This window comes from Telmatherina bonti (assembly GCF_933228915.1).
Source record: "Telmatherina bonti genome assembly, chromosome: 4".
Taxonomy (NCBI): Eukaryota; Metazoa; Chordata; class Actinopteri; order Atheriniformes; family Telmatherinidae; genus Telmatherina; species Telmatherina bonti.
This window is the reverse complement of record NC_136622.1, coordinates 14241773-14261855: the sequence shown is the minus strand read 5'-3', so window position 1 is coordinate 14261855 and position 20083 is coordinate 14241773. Positions and strand designations below refer to the sequence as shown.

The window sequence follows — 20083 nt, the reverse complement described above, 5'->3', positions numbered from 1 at the left end:
ATCATGATAGTATCAAACACACCTTTAGCTTAGGCTTCACCATGGTTTGCAGATGATTTTAATGCACCTATTGTAAGCAGGAACTCTCATCTTTTTGAGTGTAAGTTTAACAAACCCAATTTATATGAACAGATAAAGTGAAAAATGTAGAAGTGATAAAATCAGCCACTACATTCCATGACACGTGAAGACATGAAATATTCTCTTAATCCGACCTAAACCAAACAATGTTGAATCTCTCTAATCCAGACCAACACACCTGCATCAACTGGATTTAGTCCTGCATTTATACGTTCAACTTGAGTCAAATGGGCAACGCTGCACAGCACGAGATTCAATACATATTTATCCTTTTGTCTCTGTTGTGTGTGCATAGCTGCAGCTATATTTCCAATAAAGATGCTCACATCCACAGAAATGAGGATGTTTGTTTTGTCGGGCATCTTATGTGTGTAAATGAAAAGAATTTGTAAATGAAGAGCAGCTCAGTAAGTCTATGCTTCAGCTTGTGGTTGGGTGAAGCCAGGCGATCGCTTTACTTTGATAAAATTTTAATTCTGTAAAACCACAGTATTGAATAACTCCGTTGCCGCTGTGTGCAGTGAAAAGGACGGTGGTCCAGTTGGAGTTTGGTCAGGATTGATTTGACATTACATGTAACCTCAGTGGCTGAAAACCAACTTTATTTAAACTTTAAATGCTAAATTTTCATAATGTCATGTCCACAAGGTTTTTTAATGTCTCAATGTTAGTTTTTTTTTTTTTTTTTTTTAAAAACACGCACACAATTTGATCAATTTTAGCCAAGTCAAAGTGCTGCACCATAAATAAAAAAAAATTATTTCTTTTCTTTTTTGTATGAAAATGGCAAAAAAAAAAATGTAGAAAATCACAATCAATAAAAATAACTAAACATGTCCGAAGGAAAAAAAATAGAATAGGAAAAACAAACATCTGCTTGTGTTTTTTTGCTTTAAAAATTTGGCATTGTTGTTTATAACGCCTCTAAATATTAATAATTTCCACTATACACTGGTGGCAATCAGCGCAGACTATCTGACCATACAAACATCTCATCTCACAGCGTGGTTATTTTTTTTCTAGTGCTTTCATGTTGCAGCAGTGCCAAAAAAAAAAAAAGCCTTTGGGTTAAAACTTCCTGTAATCCTTTTGTAGGTTTGCGGCACAGATGGAAAGACCTACAGGAATGACTGCGAGCTCAAGAGAACAAGATGTGAAAACAAAGCGAGCTTGTCTGTTCAGTTTCACGGACTCTGCACAGGTCGGTACATAAATACGCCGATCAGACTTGATGCCATCGCAACGCGCAGGTGCACCCCCATCAAGGCCCATTGTCAGTGACATCCCATTTCTTCACTCATTTCATCCATTGATGGGGTTATAATTATCTCCAGTTGGAGTGTGATTCTTACAGCAGCTCTGTTGTCTCTCTTTTTTAGAGTGACCAATGTAGCCAAAAGCAAATGAAATAATGAAGGTCAGTCTTGAAGATGATGTGTCTGTCTGTGTAATTTGCTCAAGGAAAGCGGACTCTGCACGGCTCTGGTTCCTATCGAGAAACTGGCCGCTCCTCTGAGGCCGGCTAGTGTGCAGAGTTGAAAAAAAATCTTCCTTACGGGCTGATGTAAGGACTGATCTGATCGCAATAATGAGTCACTTTTTTTTTTGTCTCCATCCAGACATTCTGACGATTTAAACCATTGAACTTGCGCTTGCCTCAGGATACCACTTTACTCCACTTGCTTTAATACAAACGGCCTCTCTTTGCATGCATTGAATGCCATTTATCAGCCGGACTGATTGCTAAGATCAGCGTCTAAGCAGCAAAGGTTAACAATCTTCCTCTCTTTGGCGATATCAAGTGGAGAGCTTTTTGCCAGCACAGGCCAGGGAGCAGAGCAAAAATGCACTTCGGGGATTTTGTGTGATCATTTCAGCCTGTTTGATTCCCCCAGGGTCTAAAAGAGAGAAGGATGGAGGGAGTTTAGGGCAGTGAGCATAAGGGAGCTGCTAGTGTTTCCACATACATCCCTGCAGATTCTTCTCCTGCCTGAGCTCGCCTCCTTGGGGCACTGACTGCCACGCTTCTCTACCCTCCATGGATAATCAATCCTTTTTTTGAAGAGCCCTCTATGGGTACAAGACCTCTGGGCTCCTATTTCGGATTGGCTAATGGAAGAATTCAGATCTCTTGTAATTTCACTGCCATCCACATTAACAAGCCAAGGAAAAACTTAATTTGACCTCAAATCTAAAACTTTTTACAGTATTGCTGTTTAGACCGGAAAAGGACCTTTTTAGAAAAGCTTTAAATCTACAAGAAGTTCCTTGCACATGAGCAAACCTTCCCACTTGTTCAGGTAGCCTTTTGTGGCTACTAATAATCAAAAGAAGTAATTATTGGTTTGATAGAAAGGTAAACATGTGCTGGATTGTAAAAGACTATGAGTGCATGAAAAAGAAAGCAGCAGACCTTAGAAATATGGAGGTAATATTGCGCGGGGCAGTTAGGTGCATTGTGCCGGACGATAGCAACTGAAGGGGAAAAACCCTTGAAGGGTGGAAGAACATATGAAATTAAAAGTTCTCCTTGTCCTAATAGGCTCAGTACAGATAGCTGAATGGTGCGCTGGAAAGTGGCAAGTTAAATGAACTGTGTCCAAAGCCCATCTCTGGAGTGGGAAAGCGCTGGAAAAAGAGCGAGCCGAGTCATCACCATTAGGCTGAGGCTCATATCCACACCAGTAACAGTGTGATTTATGGCCCCGGTATCTCCAGCCTCCAAACTCCAAATGAGCAACACAAGGAAAAAAAAGAAGAAGATGGGGAAAGAAAGAGAGAGACAGGAGGGGAAAAGGAGGGAAAGATTTCTTTTTTTTATCTCTAGTTGTAGTTTTCACCTGAAACCGTGAAGAAAATCTGAAGGATGGGCTTTTTATTTTTTTTTGCTTTTTTTTGCCCTGGCCAACCCTAACCAAAGCCACCTTTTCTTCCCATCGTATGCTTTGTTTTCTCCAGTTCCTGGAGAAACACCAGGTTTGGGAGCACATTTGTTTTTACATTGTTGAATGTAGCTTTGCATTCGGTGCTGTCGCGTTAGTTTTGGCGCCCGGTTCACCCTTAAACAAAAGAGCTCTCTCCACACACAGGCAGAAGCTGCTTGGCACATTCCTTCACATTATGCAGCAGACATTTTTTTTTTTTTTTCTTTTTACCGGGGAAGGTTGCAGGGTGGCGGCGCGGTTCCGTAATATTAGACAAGAACAAATGAACAGAACATGCTTCCTAGTAGGTGGTAAATGTCAGCTGCCACGCATTTACCAGAAATGCCATTGTTTTGTTTTCACTGGAAGTAATAGCATCATTCACCCCCCCACCGATTTTGAGCCATTGTGGAGAAAGTTGCAAATAGAATTGTTATCTTTAAACCGGCTGCCAGCTTCTCCACCTCTGCCCCTCAAACCAATCTTATTGTTAGCAAAAAGTTCCATGTTGCTCAGAGATTGTGTTGTTTAATCCCCGCCCTGCGCTCTCCATCGCCAGACCCCACCCTGCAGCAACAACTCACATATTCTTCTTTCTCTTCTTGTGCCATCTTCCATCTCCCCTCCCTCTTTTTTTTTCCTACCTAATCAACGGTTTCAGCTGTATCTCCGACTGCGCTGACAGCAGCCCAGCACTGCAGTCTGTCTTCGTACGGCTGCTGCTCCGACAATGTGACGGCCGCCTTAGGAGTCGGACAGGCCGGATGTCCCAGTGAGTCCTGCTTTATGTCTCTCTTTGACCCTTTACCTCCAGTTTGTGCTCCGTTTGTTTGTGCAATCAAAGAAATTGAAGGAGCTGTAGATAGTATCAGGCTGCCACAGCACATTGCACTTTTTGTCCTTGACTGCAATTACAGCACTGAAGTTGCACAGATGAAGCATTTCATCCTAATTCAAGGAATAATTATGATAATGCGGCACTGTATCAACAGAAAAATCTCTTCATCTGATGAGCTAGAGTAATGATAGCGCACAGATGGATGAGGAAATGCTTACATCAAGCTTTGTGCGAGAAGATACAATCTAGATAGAGAAAATACATATTAGAAACAAGTATATAAAAAGATTTAGTAGAAAAGCAAAGGAAGCTTTAACTACACACAATTTATCCAACATTTTCATGTGTGGAACAGCCCTATATAGATCTAAAAAAAAAAAGAAAAGAAAAAACCCAGCGTGCATTACAGCAGCAGTCACCAGCTGTCATAGATTACATGACAGCTGTGTCTTAGTGAAGTTAGAGAAACAGAAACATTTGCCATGTGTTGTATTTTTCTCCGTTCTGACCCAGCAGAGCTTTACGGTGACATCCATGTTGCTCTGTCCCGCTCCTCAGGTGTCTGTCAGTGTAATGTGCATGGATCCTACAAGGGCACATGTGACCCAACCACAGGGCAGTGTTCCTGCAAGCCGGGTGTTGGGGGACAGAAGTGTGACAGATGTGAGCCGGGCTTCTGGAACTTCCGCGGCATCGTGACGGAGAACATGAGCGGATGCACGCGTAAGGAGTCATTTCTTTATGTTGATTTACTGCAGTTCACTGTTGCAAACTTCCACCTTAAAGTTGCAAAAAACTTTCGTAAAGAGTTACAGAAACACTTTCTGCGAAATAAGTCCATTTTTAACTTAAGCTCTTCATAAAACAAAATAAATACACTGCTGGGTTTTACTCATTTTATCTGGAAGACGATGGGGAGCAGGAATTGTTTTGCACCACTTGAAAACACAGAACCCAATAGGTGATAGGACAAAACATACACATAAATTTAGGATATGACCCATATAGTTTTAATAAATCAGACTTTTCTTATAATCTGGAGGATTGACCTGGCATCGATGCATTTGACATCAAAAATTATGTTGTGCTGCAGACCTATTATACTGCGAGCCAAATGAAAGTCTACAATTATTTTATTTTATGTTGGGTCAGCTGTTAAGCATCTAAAGAAGCTTTAAAGGACTCTCATCCTTGTTTTTAATTAATTATCATTTTGGTTATTTAGCTGGTAATAATAATAATGCTAACACTAACAGCAAGTGAACCATTATAATATTTATGTGCTTGGATCCACATTTTGCATCTGTAAATCCAAATGCCTGGTAGGTATATGTTGATGTTAAGTCATCTTGCATCTCTGAACTTGAATAAGCACTTGAAAGAAAACCGTTTATATCTCTCTATATTAGAGCAGCTGCAATAACCACATACAGAACAGAATTTAAGCATTTTGACTCCGAGTCGACAGAGAAAACCGGAGTTCTGTGTGGCTGCATTTACTTCCTGACCCCTGTCTGCATTTTGTGACGTCAATGCTACGTCAGATGAAACCCAGCAATTATCTTTATATTGTTTAAACTAATGACCTCTGAGCCAGATATCTCACAAAATTGGAGAAAATCCAGAGAGCATTGTACATGATTACAGACATCTACAGATTAAGAGAAAAAAAGTTATAGTTAAAGGATGTATATTTCACTAAAATTAACGTGATTAAAGTCGATGCAGACAGAAATGGTTGTTTACAAACTAAATTTTTGCTGATTTAATTTCTTAAACAGTCTTTTCGTTGTGTCAAAACTGCATTGAATGAATCCTTCTTATCTGTATTCAGGAAAACGAGAGGGGTCAGGAACCCTTGTTTGTCTTGGTGTAATGCAATATGCGAACTGGCTTGTATCCAGCCGCTAAGGTGTCGTAGGACATACGCTCCCAAAGCCAAAGAGCTGTTTCAGTCAGCAGCAGAAAGCCTGCAGGTGTCTTACCCGCGGCCTGACCTTAACAAGGTTTACCCAAAGCAAGCAGACAGCACACTGAACACCAATACCAGGTTCAGGAGGAGGAGCGGGAGGAAAAAAAGAAAAGAAAACATCACTGATTCTAGGAACATGATGGGGTTGATGTCCTTCCCCGGGGTTGTTTTTTTGGGTTTCTGTTACATACTCATTTTCCTCCTCCTTCTCCTCATTCTGCGGCCCCTAAGGCTAGCTGAACTCCAAGACTCCCAGACAAAGATGTCTTAGGCAAGATACACAGACTAAGATTGCTTTACATCCACTGTCTACGCAAGATATTCTTATTCAACTTTATGTCACTAATCGACTGACTGTATTCTAATCCATCTTTCTGGTCCTTTTTTTTTCCTTCTACTTATTCACAACAGCATGCAGTTGCGATCCCGTGGGCTCAGTCCGGGATGATTGTGAGCAGATGTCGGGTCTGTGCTCCTGCAAGATGGGAGTGAAGGGCATGAAGTGCAATGTGTGCCCAGATGGAAGCAAGATGGGAATGAATGGCTGTGACAATGGTAATAGGAGCATACAAAAGCCACAGACACATGTTTCTCTTTCCTCTAAGCTTCTCTTTATCATTCTTAAGTGGTTTTCTTTCACTTATCTGATTAGCGGATAAGCCTCATAGCAGCTTCCCTTTTTCTTCGTCTCTTCTTCACATCCATCAGGTTTATTGGCAAAGGAGGAAGTGGTTGCAAGATGGAAAATCGAAAGTGATTAGGAAAATAGTGACGTGTACAAAAAGCCTGCGCAGGACATGTTGCACTCTTGATTTTTTTTTTTCCATTTCTTTCCATCATACTTTATTTCAAAGATTCACAATATAGCTATGTATCAGGACAATTGATTACTTTTGATTAATAATGTAAACCACCCCAGTGATTGCAAGGACTTAAAAAAAAACACTGTTGAAGCAAAGGTTAGTTCCTGCTGTGGGGGCCTGCAGCTCCTTGATTAAGATGCACCATCTGATATTGACTGGAAGTCAAACGCTTAATGAAGCCAGCAGTCCCAGCACAGTGGTGACGCACTCCGCCACACACACTGCTAGATGAAAAGACAAGGTGCTCAGAGGGTGCCGCACATAAAAGCGGGCGCAAAGAGGTGGGGGCACTCTAACCTTCTCTGATGCTACAGCAACTCAAAGACCCTGCAGTTGCAGCCTGCAGGGTGCATGCCTGCAACTGTGAGGCCTTACAGAAACTTTCAAACACATCTTTTGGGGGGAAAAGAATAATCAAAAATGTTTTGAGTACACACTTTTACATCACTGAAAAAATGACTACTGATATTTGCTGAAGTTTCAAAAAAGGCTGAGGCCTATGCAATGTACTATAAAAAAGGAGGAACATAATTGACTTTTTAATAGAGTAATTGCTGTGAATTTTATGATGGCATAACAGGGTTTTACGCCATCATAAACTGGTAAAAAAAAAAAGAATTCTCACTTATTTACACACCACTGAAATGCTACACTGCAATGTACTGTACTAATGGGATGTTGATCTGTGCTAAGCTAGTTCAGTATAACATTTTATGCTAGCTTAAAAAAATAAATAGATTATCACACCAAGTACAATATTTATGTTCCATTAACCAAATAATGATTTCATATTGTTGCTCCATATAGTTTTGTTATGGTTTTATACTCAATATTTAGTCAAACATTTTTAACTGTTACCAAGTTAACAATTCGCAAGTTAGCTATTAGCAATTATTATTAAAATAATTACTAGGTGGTAGCAAAGATTAGCTGATCATTTTCTTTATCGTAAGGGATGGAAGTTAGAATCAGTGCATTGTTCAGGAGTTTATGACACTAGGAAAAACCTTTTTTTCCGATTCTTCCATACATTGTTGGTCATCATGAACATAATCAAAGTTGACTAATTGATTAATTAGAAATAACCACGCAATCTTCCTTAACATCCACCTTTTTCTTTCTCCATTTATACTTTTGACAGAATACAACTAAGTACACAGTACATTTTCTGTTATGTTTAAACAAATAAATATAGACAATTTTAAAGTATAAACTAAGTAAATGATGCTTCTTTCTCAAAAAATGTATTACACTTGGTTCAACACAGTAAAACTAAAACTGAGATGTTTAAAAAAAAAAAAAAAAAAAAAGAATAAGGAAACAAAATATCATAAATCTTTGATTCCATTTTAGTTTAATTAGACTTTAATTGTTTTATATGGAAAAAAGAAGGCAGCACTTTGTTCCTTAATGACGCTGATGGCAGTATGGTCTCACTAGCATCACCTAGCCTACTTGGCTACTTTGACTAATGTTGGCAAGTTGCAGTTATAATGATGAAGTAAAATTACAATCTGTGAATGTCTAGATGAATTTGCAGTAATTGAGAAAAATATACTCGTCTTCATTAACATGTAAATATGCTAATTGCTTTATTGAGAGACCTGCCTGACATTAAACATCAGAGATCATGATTGAGGTCCAGTTGATCCAATACTTGATAATGGAATGGAAAATTTGTCCAAATTATTATGAAAATACAGAAATACCAACACTTCACAGGCTGTCTTTAGTATTTTTGTGAAGTAAATTTGCATGTGAGAAAACTTCAAAACAAATTCTACACTTCTGTCATAAATCATTACAAAGTTCAAGCAAATGTAATGGATGGTAAACAGGCAAAACTTTTGCTTTCTAAATAATCAAAAAGAACTGGCTTTAAATGAGATCATCACTGCTGATTTAGCTCCTAATTTTCAAACAGGTGCCACACTGATAAGACACCTCTCCTCTATTCTAAACTATGTCACTGTAGTGCTTTACAGGAGTAACAATGCAAACTGGTTTCCTCCACAGGACCTGAAGCCCTAACATCATGTGACGAGCTGGTGTGCAATTTTGGAGCTGCTTGCATTGAAGTGAGAGGGCAAGCCCACTGTGAGTGCCCTTCACCTGACTGCGATTTGAAAAATAAAACTAAGGTGGGTTTTGAAACTCCAAAAAAAAAAATTGACGCAAACAAAAGCACCTTGCATGTGTAGTCTATGGGAAGTTGACATGTGTTACCATTTCCTACCACTCCATCTCTGTCACTGTGGAACAGGTGTGTGGCTCAGATGGGGTGACCTATGCCGACCAGTGCCAGCTGAGCACCATAGCCTGCAGGCAAGACAAAGACGTTACAGTGCAACACTCTGGACAGTGCACAGGTGAGCCCTGCTGAAGTCGCCATACATCATGCATCGTGTGGGTTGCCAACTGTTGTCAGTCTCGGTCAAAATATAACGAGCAGTGCTGCTGGCCTCAAATTATTCCTGTCCTGCTGTTTCTCCTCAGTTTCAGAATGTAAAACCCCCAGAATCATAAATTCAAAAGCGACTGCACATCATGGAAAATCACACAAATCCAACAACTTTAATGCATGTCTTTAATACATCATAGATGGAAAACTAGTAACTCTCTCCCCTCCTTATCTGTGAAGTGTCAGCTGTGGAAAAATATCAAGGAGCAGACTGGAGGTTAGATTAAGAAAAACAAATGACTTTCTTTTGGCATTTTAGACCAATAAAGAAAATCTGAAGTCTGAGCCTTTCAATCCCCAAGATATAGCACTGACACTTCCTCCTTGCTTTCTCGCCCCTCTGTAGGGATTTGGCTTCATCTTTAAACCCTCCTGTTGGGTAATATGTTGGTCCCTTTGCAGCCTCTTGTTGCCAGGAGCTGGATGCTGTTGGAGTATGATTGCATATGTAGAGAACATGTGTACAAGGAAAAAAGGTGCAACTCCTGCCCCTTGGTCCAGATGTTGATGGACGTTGTTTGGATCGGCGTAATGGGTGCTGGGACACACGCCAAGGCCACAGCTTTCATGTAGAGTGAAGTTGTCGCGCTGACTGCCAGCTTGCGTCACAACAGGATTTTAGCTAAGATGCCGGCAGGCTCAGTGGGAAAGAGGAGTGCCAGCTGTGCAGTTGTGGCCGTGAGCCACTGCCAGGTGTCCCAACATTTGTGGGTGGAAAAATGTTCATTCACCTCATCGCTTAGCAGGCTCCGATCAAGTGGCCAAACACTAAGACATGCCTCTTTTTTCTTCCTTCTCCCTTAAGTGGATTCTGGAAGACCCAAATTAGGAAATGGCCTGTGCCTGATTACAGTTTCAGGTACACAGACACACAAAAAAAAAAAAAAAAAAAAAAAAAATTGCTCAGCCAGAGACTGACAAGGCTTTGATAAGTCCCAGAACATCTGGTAATTACATATTCAGTGCTGTGGGTGGGTTAGCAGCAAAGTGAGCCAAAATCCTGCCTGGTTTCACATTCCGCTGTTGCCTGGCAATAGAGATGTGGTATGTGTAATCTCTCACCTATTGCTGCACACAGAAGGCAAAAAGATGCCTAACAGCGGACTCTTTCTCTATCAACCCCTCAGGGGAAGAGCAGACAGCCGAGTGCTCGGGCCCCACCTACAGCCAAAGAGGATCTTTTTAATTTTTTTCTCCCGGATGCGGTCGCATGGCGGGTAGCTGCGTTGCTGCTGCTCTCAGCTCGGGGGTTAGATCTCAAGCTCATTTCACGTGTGGCTGGGTGCGAATTAGCATTTGCTCTGCCTCCACCCCTTACCACGCTGTAGCCTTGCCTGCTCTCCATCCCGCTGTTTACATGCAGTGCTTCCAGACGCCCGTCCTCAGCGCTGAGGCGTGCTAATGCATACTGAGCTGCGATGTGCTTTGACAAGAGAGCCATGCCACGGGCCTATATAAATGAGTGAATATTGATCTTTTTTCTTAAATTCATTGATCTGTTGTAGTTTTTTTGTTTATGGCACTACGACATTCTACCACAAGAAAAAAAAAAAAGTCCTTACCCTCTGAAATCTTTCTGCGAACTCACAGCTAACTGTGATATTGCCCACCTCTCTCTGAAGTCTGGAAGCAGCGAGAGGGTAGAGGGAGGAGTTTTCCTCGCTTGTTAGCTGTCTCAGCACAAGATGAAGGGCCTACATGAGGAATCCAGCGTGAATTGCAAGTGCTGCTGTAGCTAACGCCGGAGGGAGGGCATTTGTACCGATGAGCAAATTCTGGCACTTGGAGAAAATGGCCACCATGTTGGCAGTGACCTGCCTCTCCCATATGGCGTTATCACCTGTAGGTTTGTGGCAAACTGGCAAAAAAAAAAAAAAAACACGCCACCATATGTCACAGTTAGCTTTTTGCATGTGTGTTCGTCAAGCCTGTGTCGCATTGGACATTCCTCCTCCATCCTCCTGTGATCTTGTCTCAATGTTCATTCGGTTTGTCTTGACATTTTCTCCCGTTGCTGCTTTGTTAACCTGTTGTTTTATGTTTTTTTTTCTTTCTCTCCCTCTCTCTCTGAATTTAAACCCTTTCAGAAGTTTGACCCTATCATTTCTCCTACTTCTTGCTTTTGTGCTTGTCTTGTCTTTCCCCTACAATCGCCTGTATCCCGATTCCTCCTCCTCGCAGTGGGTGGATGACACCACAAACAATCTTAATAAGCACCTTTCAACAATAACCACATGGCTGAAGCAAGCCAAGATGACAATGATTTTTTTTTTCTTCCCTCTCTGTGATGTTACTGTCCATTGTTCTTCTGAGAGGAAAGAAAGCAACTAAAAAAAGCAGGCAAATGGACTGTTAAATCTGATTTAGAGAAGCATCAGCTGGAATAGATTTTGCTGCCAGTCCTTTTCACTCCTTCAAGCATGTGCTCTTTTCTTTCCTTATCCTGTGTCACAGTGTTTGCTCCTCAAGATATGCACACAGACCCCCAAACACACTTTCCACAGAGGGAGCTGCTTGACGCTAAGCTTGGCACCTGACTGACAGGTGTAGCCGAGGAGAAAGGCGATGCGTGCCACCGTTCTTGCTGATAGCATCGCTGCTCTCTGCACTTCACTCCATATATCTCTCCCATATACAAATATCTGCCGCGCTTTAAGCTGACTCCCCCTGCATGTCTCCCAGGCATTCCGTCGTCTCAATAGGTATCGCATTTCACACCTCAGTGAATAATTGCCGATCAAGCCGGCGATTATAACAGTGTAATTAAGTCTTACACACACTGTAATGTTAAGTGAATCCTAATGAGGCACAAATCTATGCAGTTGGGTTTTTTTTTTTCTCTCTTTTTTATCCCCTGTTCATATCACCTTCTCGCCGAGACACATCTATACTTGTGAGACTTGGAGACGTAGAGGTAAAAGAATAACAATATCGTCACCCGTGCTTTCCCCAGCTAAATCTGAAGTGTTCACTTACTTAGCATTTCCCTGCCAGCTAACTTGTGTGTCACCCCCCCCTCTTAGGAGTTTTTGTCCTATTTATCGTTCTTTCATTGCAGACAGTTTGTCCTTTTGCACTGGAGCTTTTTGCATTGTTGATGAAGGTCTCTTTGCACAGAGGCTCTTCTCCTTCCCTCAGATGGAGCCTTTTTTTTTTTTTGGCTTTATGTGTGCTTGTATGTGTGCATCTGTTGACAGCTGTGTTTGTGTGTTTGTGGTGGCGTTGACTGATGCTCACGCTCTCTGCAAGCAGCAGTCTGCCTTCTTTGAAGCCAGGGTAAAGCCGGCTTTTTTTGCCCCATTTCTATCAATCATTCATCACCGGAGGCACTGGCTGTTGGTGATTAAAGCTTCGCTACTGCAGGGCAGCATTTGAATATGGATATATAATTCATAGGCTTGGGAACAGCAAGCACCCGACGTACAAACATGCATATGTGCGCTGAAAATGCATGCCATATGTGGGCCTACACAAGTGCAGTTGCGATGCACACAACGCGCTTCCACTTGACTGGTTTACCTTTGCGTGGGAAACAGAACGCATCAGAACATTGCACTGCATACACTTCTCATCTACTGCCATATTTCATATTCACTTAGGTTTGTTCAAGACTGGAAACATCTCATGCATTACAAGTTTGTTTTGTTTTTTTTTAAATAAGAGGTTGATTTTGCAAACAGGAGACCGCATAAGTTTGCTACTTTTAATGTACTTTTATAATGAGTCTGTTGAGCGTCATTGAACTGGGTGACATGATTAAGAGGTCCGTTATCATCCAGAAAATTTGAATGTGAACACCGATTGTCATTTGTAAGTCGTAATAACGATTCTGCGGCTCTGTTGTGCTTTGTTGGTTCATGATTTAGGGTTTTTATGAGGCCGCATTTTAATCAGGTGAAACAAAATCAAGCATTTCCATCTTTGCTCAGCCATTCATCCATTCCTTGCTTCCTCCCCTTCCCTCCACCAGACACCATCTCTGAACCGGCAGACCGGCCCACCCCCAACCCCCTTGCCACCACCGTTGCAGACACCACCATCACCACCGTCGCCCCCTTCCACCCTAACAATGTGTGGGCCATTCCACCTCCGATGACAGAGATAATGGAGCAGCCTCCGTCCACCACCGCCTTTTTCACCCTCGCCAACAGCCACACCATCCAGCCCACTCCAGCTGGCTCCCGCAGCACTCCTGCACCTCCTGTTGCCGGCTTGGAGGGCTCGGGCAGCGGGGAACCCAGCGGGGATGACTCGACCGAAGAAGATGGTTCGGGTAGTGGAATTCCCACAGAGTCCAATCGGGCAGATGAGCCTGTCGGTAAATCACTGCTCTTTCACTTCATTACCCATAAAGCTTTGAGAGGTATAGAAGGGGGGTTTGTTCTTTTTCATTTCTTTTCTTTTCTTTTTCTTTTCTTTTGAGAAGAGTTGGACAAAATTCACAGCCTACCCTTAGCTTACATATTCATAACACATTCATTGCATCATCTGTTAATTAGAGAGCAAAAGTAGACACATGCCTCGCTTATTTGTATGCCGATTGAGACAAACATCAAAGTCGAACAGGAAAGCAAGAGAAGTCTTTGTAGAGATATGCTGTCAGTGTCATTTTCCACGAGCGTAAGATGTATATCTCAATTTTCAGACAGAAAGGGATGTATTTGCATGGTTCACTGTTGCTACATCACCCATGCTTTTCCCTCCCATTCCACCAGCACGCCGCCTCTCAGCAGCTCGCAAAACAAACCCAGGCTCTGTAAAATACACTCTGCAGGCCAGATAGATGAGACTGTTGGCCCGCATCTGGCGATCTCTGGAGCCTGACTTGACAGACTGATGTGACTGGGAAGGTTGAGGTGCAAGTGTGTGTGGAGACAGCCTACCTTGTCACATGACTAGTCTCAAATCTTTCCTGACATGCCCTCCTGACTGTGACAGCCCGCTCCGGTTTCCTGGGCCTCCGCTCGGACAACAAGGGGTTGACGGAGACTTTTCAGTCAAACCTTCTTTTTTTTATTTTCTTTTTCTTTTTTTTATGTTGCTTTCCATCCATCCATCTAGCTCGCCTGACAGCTCGCAGTGACAGGATAGGACAGATGGAACAGCATAGCCCAATGTGCTCCTCCTTAGCTCTTCCTCCTCCTCCTCCTCCTCCTCCTCCTCCTCCTCCTCCTCCCTGCTTGCTACTTCTCTCCAAGTTTTAGATTTATTCCTGTCAAAGGCTGACCAGAGTGCTCGGTGACGTGAGGAGCATGTAGCCTGCCTGCAAAGCAGACCCTCTGTCTCTGTCTCTGAGTGTGTGTGTTTGATAGTGAACGAGTGTGTGCCTTTTTTTTTTCCCCTTTATTTTTACATTGCTTGTCACACACTAAAGAATTAACACACATCGTCCTGGGAGTGCAGAGTGAGAGCATTTGAGGTGCAAATTTTAACATGAACTAATGTCCATGTGTTTATTTGTGGATATGTGTGTGTGTGTGTGTGTGTGTGTTTGTTGGACTTTTCTTCTTTTTATCATGTCACAGAATTTGCCCGATTCAGATTGCACATTTCACTGTCTGAGTGTATCGATGTTAGTAAGTCAGAAGGGCATATTTACACATTTATGTGCTCATCTGAAATCTGCACTTATCTATGTGTGTGTGTGTGTGTGTGTGTGTGTGTGTGTGTGTGTGTGTGTGTGTGTGTGTGTGTGTGCGTGCGCGCGCATGCATAGGTATTTATTTATCAGCATCTGTGGATCCTATTGGAATCCCCTCACTCCTTTTCACTTTCCCACCAGTGCCCCCCTCTTGATTCCAGCATCAGTAAATCTGAGGACCACACTCCAACAGATGCCCTATAAACTCCCTCCCTCCCTCCTCCTCCTCCCACATCCCTTGCCCCCGAGTCCTTGAGCAGGACGTCCCTGGACTCTGATGTCTTTACGACTTGTTTAGCTGCTAGCTCTTTGCCGCTGCGATTATTTCTAATCTCTGTGCGGCCATAAACTGCACCGCTTCATCCACAATACCCCCCCCCCTCCTCCTTTTTTCTTCCACTAGCACCATCATTACAGAGGAGGCCTGCTTGCTGCTGTTACACACACTCATTTCTCAGATGGAGAAACCCCAGCTTTTATGTTCCAAGATTGCCAGATATACTTTGATAGGAACACAAACATGGCCGTACGTATTTCCTCTCCTCCTGGGACGCCTTTGGGTGACTGTCAGCCAGTCAGCAGAGAGCTGTTATCACAACCCCCCCCCCTCACCTTTCATGTAAAGTGTGACATGACTGGCAACAGTGCCCATTAAGTGTCCTCTGCCTGACAACATGAGTTCCAAACGTAAAATCAGCACCCATGAAAATGCCATGTAATCATCCCTGACAGATGCCTCTTATAGCATCCAGCCACTATTTAGCAAGCAGAAAACCCAGAAACACCTGTAGAAGCAGGCGGAAGTTGAGAAAAAGCAAAGAAAATGTGCAGTAGGGCTGTGACGACGTGCTTTTCAATTCGATTCTGATTTTTTCGGGTGCCGATTCGATTTAAATTGATTCTCACAATTATTTAACATTGCTAGTTTTTGTAAATTTAAAAAAAAAATGTATAAAACTTTTTTTTTTGCTCGTCATTTTTCTTGATTTCAATTAGGAAAAAACAACACAGAAGCCAGACCATCATTCTGCTGCTATAATGCTCAAGAGGACAAGTGACAAAAATTTTTATAATAGATTATTTTTATTCATTTGGGAAAAAAATAGAATTTTTCACAAAAAAAAATTGATTTTAAAATTGGGAAGCAAAAAAAAATCCAGATGTTTTATTTTTTCGATGGATTTTCCCACCCCATATGTGCAGGGTTCACCTCTGACATACTAACCTGTCTCTGTGGTCTAAAGGTTGAAGGTCGTAGCGCCCTGCTGGGTTTCGGAGATAAGCTGGTTTGAATTTCTGAATTTTCTCGTGTTTTATTGTTAAGAGAAACTATGTATCACCCACAGGTCCCACGGTAACAAGTACCACTGTACCCACAGCTGAGGACAAGTCATCCTGTGACAACACAGAATTCGGCTGCTGTCCCGACGGCAAGACACCGTCCAGCACCCCAGAGGGCGCCAACTGCCCCTGTAAGTCAGCGGTCCCCTTTGGAAATACTCTCTATACCTCATATCTGAAAAATGCTCCTGTTTGTCCTGCTCTCTGACTTTACCTGCTGTCTGTTGCCACCTGGTCCTGAAATTGAGTCATGTTTTTACGCTTTGGCCCTCATCCTGTAAGTCTTGATGTTTTCCTGCTCCAACACTCCTGATTCAAATGAATCAGCCAAACTGCGCAGAACCTGATACAGCGTTGGATCCATTTAACCTGAATCAAATGTGTTGGGAGTAGAAAAACAATGAGAACTTAAATGACTGTGGACCAGAGTTCCCCATCGCTCCCATCAGATGGTGATGATGATCTGCACCTGCACTTAACTTGAATTAAAAACTGCAATTTGATGAATGATTTCCTAAAAAAAAAGAAAAAGTATATAACATGTAACACAGCTGCATCATCCTGAACTGATACATTTTAAAAGAAGCTGAGAAAAGCGGAGAACATTTGATGAGAGAGTAAAAAGAAGAGAAATACTAATATGACAAGGTGAGCCTCAAGTAGCTAAAGGTAGCCGTAGCTTCTGTAAAGATGGCGGAACCGTTTGCAGATTTCTGATTCGCACAATGGTTAGTATGGGTTTATTTTACGAACGAGAACGTGTACATGCACGTGCACATGCATAAGCACATGCGTTTGTGTGATTACTGCCTCTGCCAGAAGGGGGAGACTGTATGTCCCAAACGCTGAGAGACACGTCTTTCCTGTCTGCTTTCATCTCTTTTTGTTTGTTACATTAAAAATGAACACAACATTCCTCCTTTTTATGTTTACATTGGAAAGAGTGATTTTGTAGCGTACCATCTGCCTCAATAACCAGGACAGGTGGTGTTTTTTTTCAGCAGAAGTCCCTTTATGAAACATTTTTTCTCATATGTAAATGATAGTATTGACAGGTGGCAGGAAATTAAAGACGAAACAAGCAGTGAAACGTGAAGTCTAATATCTGTAAGACACATTGCATATTGAGGGTGTTTCACAGTCTCACGCTTGTGTGTCATGCCCTCCTCACGAAGCCTCAATTATGTTCACTTTCTTTAGTTTTTCTGAAGATTTTTACTGCAAACAAAGTTTCGCATGACAACACATATTAGGCGTGCGGTTTATAAATAACCATCGGTGTCTGTATTCTTGCTGTTTCTTTCTTCCTCTACCCTCTTTCCTTTTCTTCTTTGATTCATCCTGCTCACAGACACACAATTTTTCTGCCCTTTATCTGTCTGTGCCACTCCTCCGTAGCTCCCTCTTGAGCTGTGTCTCACTCTTGTTCTCCTTCAGCCCAGTCAATCTCAATCCAGTCTTGCATCAGTTCATTCCTCTCCGGAGCTGAGCGCAGGGAGAGTCGAGAGACAACCAGAGGCCAACGAGTGCTGTTGTACCAATCAGCGCTTTCTGCCACACTCAGTTCATAAAGATAAAGGGATTCTTTCTCGCCATTGCTTCTCCAGCCCTCTCTCCCTCCTTCCATCCCTCTGTCTCGGTGTGTCCTAGCAGCGGTAGCCTGACTGATGGTGAAAAGAGGGTTTCTCTCTGGTTCCCAGGGGAGCTGTAGGTCATGACTTGAAAGAGCTGATGCCACAAATTAGTGTGTGGAGTTGTATTTCTGGCACGTTGAACATCCCAAAGCCTTCCAGTAAACCTTCACATTCTACCTGGTTTAAAGATGTGAGGCTACAACAGTCTGCCGCACTGAATCTTGAATTTCAGCCTCCGATGCGGCTGACGGCACAAGGAGATATTACCTGTGTTATAGCACATCAGCAAAAACAGTAAATATTTATCAAAGCTAACAATGACAGCGCACTACTGATCAATACTTCATTCAACTCAAGTGTTACCAATAAAAGCAGGGTGCGCGATTGGCTGATCGATACGCCAGATCGTTTTGGGGGTTTTTTTGTCCCCCATGCATGTGCTGCTGTCTCGGCGTACCGTCCAGTTTATTGACGTCTGCTACAGAACAAAAAGACTAATTGTTCATTGTCTCATATTTTATTGAGACATCGAACAAGGAAGTTTCATGTGCATGTCCACACACTTTGTATCCAGACAGTTAGTGTGTGCATGCCGTAAAGCTTGACAAGTAGAGTTTGACTTTGGAGATTATGATCAGCACAGCAAGGCCGGCTCTAGGAATGCATACTTGGGGGGGCAGGCAGATATGTGAAGGAGGCATCATGCGTGTGCACTTCACGCTTGTGCTCTTTTTGTTGTTATTGTTTTTTTTTAAGTGTTTTCTTAATGGGACTGTTAGGGTCTGGCACTCTAAAAAAATGGATTGCACTTTGTCAGGCCTCGAACCAAAGACTTGTCCAGTTTGTGTGTCCCTCCTGTAACTAAAGCTCCTGCTGGTATAGCTCTTGGGGTCACTGAGGCACGCAAACCCTCCGACCACAATAAGGTGGCAATCCCTCAGAGGGGGAAAGGAATAAAAAAATTATAGATACGTTAAAATAATTTAAAAAAAAAAAAAAAAAAAAAAAGAGAAATATCAATCATCAGTTTTAATAGCTAACAACATAACCAATGTCTCATTAGACAGCCAAATAACAATAAACTAAAATATAAAACTAAGCTGGCATAGTTCAGCAAACAACAAAAACACCTAACACAGAACATTACATTTTTTTCCTAATTTTATTCACTTTCTCCTCTTTTTTTTTTTTTTTTTTTAAAAAAAAACTCAGTCCCTACTTTACAATAACTAATAATCACTAATAAACTAACTAATAATTACATTGGGGGCTGAGCCCACAACTCAAGTGTCATTTATTGGGGATATAGGCTCAATAATCTAGTATATTTATGAAATATGCTACTCAACGGTTTAAATGTGTTAAATTTATCATTTCTGGATAGTTGGATAAATCTGATGATAAATCTAGAATACGAACATAATTAAAACATTTTATTTTCCAGAGTAAATCTTGGAATGCAAAGCGACAGGACAGGTCACTCAGTTATATGGTAGTTAAGCATTCAAAGTAAATCAAATTATTGAATTAAATGTTGACAATTTCTATCAGGAAGCCTCATCTTAACAAACAAAAAGGAAAATTCTTTTGCACTGCATGGCAGGACCTGTGTCCAACTGGACTCCCATCAGTCTGACCAGCACTCATCCACCCTCCTGTTTGATTTACTGCTTGTGTTATTTATGTCATGTCAGCTATTTTATTCTATTCTATTGTCATTTATCAGATGCTTTTATCCAAAGTGAGTTACATATGATACTGAGAACAACACAAGCAGGAAATCAAACAGCAGAGAACATCGTAGGAAGGTGCTGGTGGACTGCTGACATGTAATGCAACAGGCTCCCCCCCACAAAATTACCTCTGTTAAAATACAAAGAATGCTAAATGACAGTCGTAGTAGAGGTAATAATCATATTGACGAATCTCTACATGTATAACTGCAAACATCAAATACAGCTCTAGTGGTCTACTGTGTCCCTCCCAGTCTCTAACAGCCCATCCTGGAGCAACACAACCATACACCAACCACCATCCTCATTAATACATAAACAGCCAAAAAGCTGAGATCATGATAAGACTGGTTTTCTATTCCAAATATACTGTAAAGCAACAGAAGATGTAATACCATCAACCAAACAGCTGGACTGTAACTGAACAGCCAGAGACCTGCTGGTAAACAAATTAGTAAATATTATAATAAAGCTGTTTGTTTTCTATCTACATCTGAACTGAAGTTGCATCAAGAAACAAAACTTCCACACTGATGTTAAAGCTGTTTTTATCTACTACAACACGACGCGCGCACGTGCACACACGCACATGCAC

General features: G+C 41.9%; 1 protein-coding gene across 1 annotated transcript in view; it reads left to right on the top strand.

Moving 5' to 3' along the window:
• The window catches only part of agrn (agrin), a gene marked incomplete at its 5' end in the record, with an annotated part of 277398 nt that overhangs the window by 223199 nt on the left and 34116 nt on the right, over positions 1-20083 (top strand). Inside the window, 8 exons of the mRNA XM_079239816.1 lie at positions 1177-1282; positions 3667-3777; positions 4402-4566; positions 6227-6370; positions 8695-8819; positions 8942-9047; positions 13110-13457; positions 16127-16252. Of these exons, the coding sequence (XP_079095942.1) occupies positions 1177-1282; positions 3667-3777; positions 4402-4566; positions 6227-6370; positions 8695-8819; positions 8942-9047; positions 13110-13457; positions 16127-16252 (1231 nt within the window). The remainder of the gene's footprint in view (positions 1-1176; positions 1283-3666; positions 3778-4401; positions 4567-6226; positions 6371-8694; positions 8820-8941; positions 9048-13109; positions 13458-16126; positions 16253-20083) is intronic.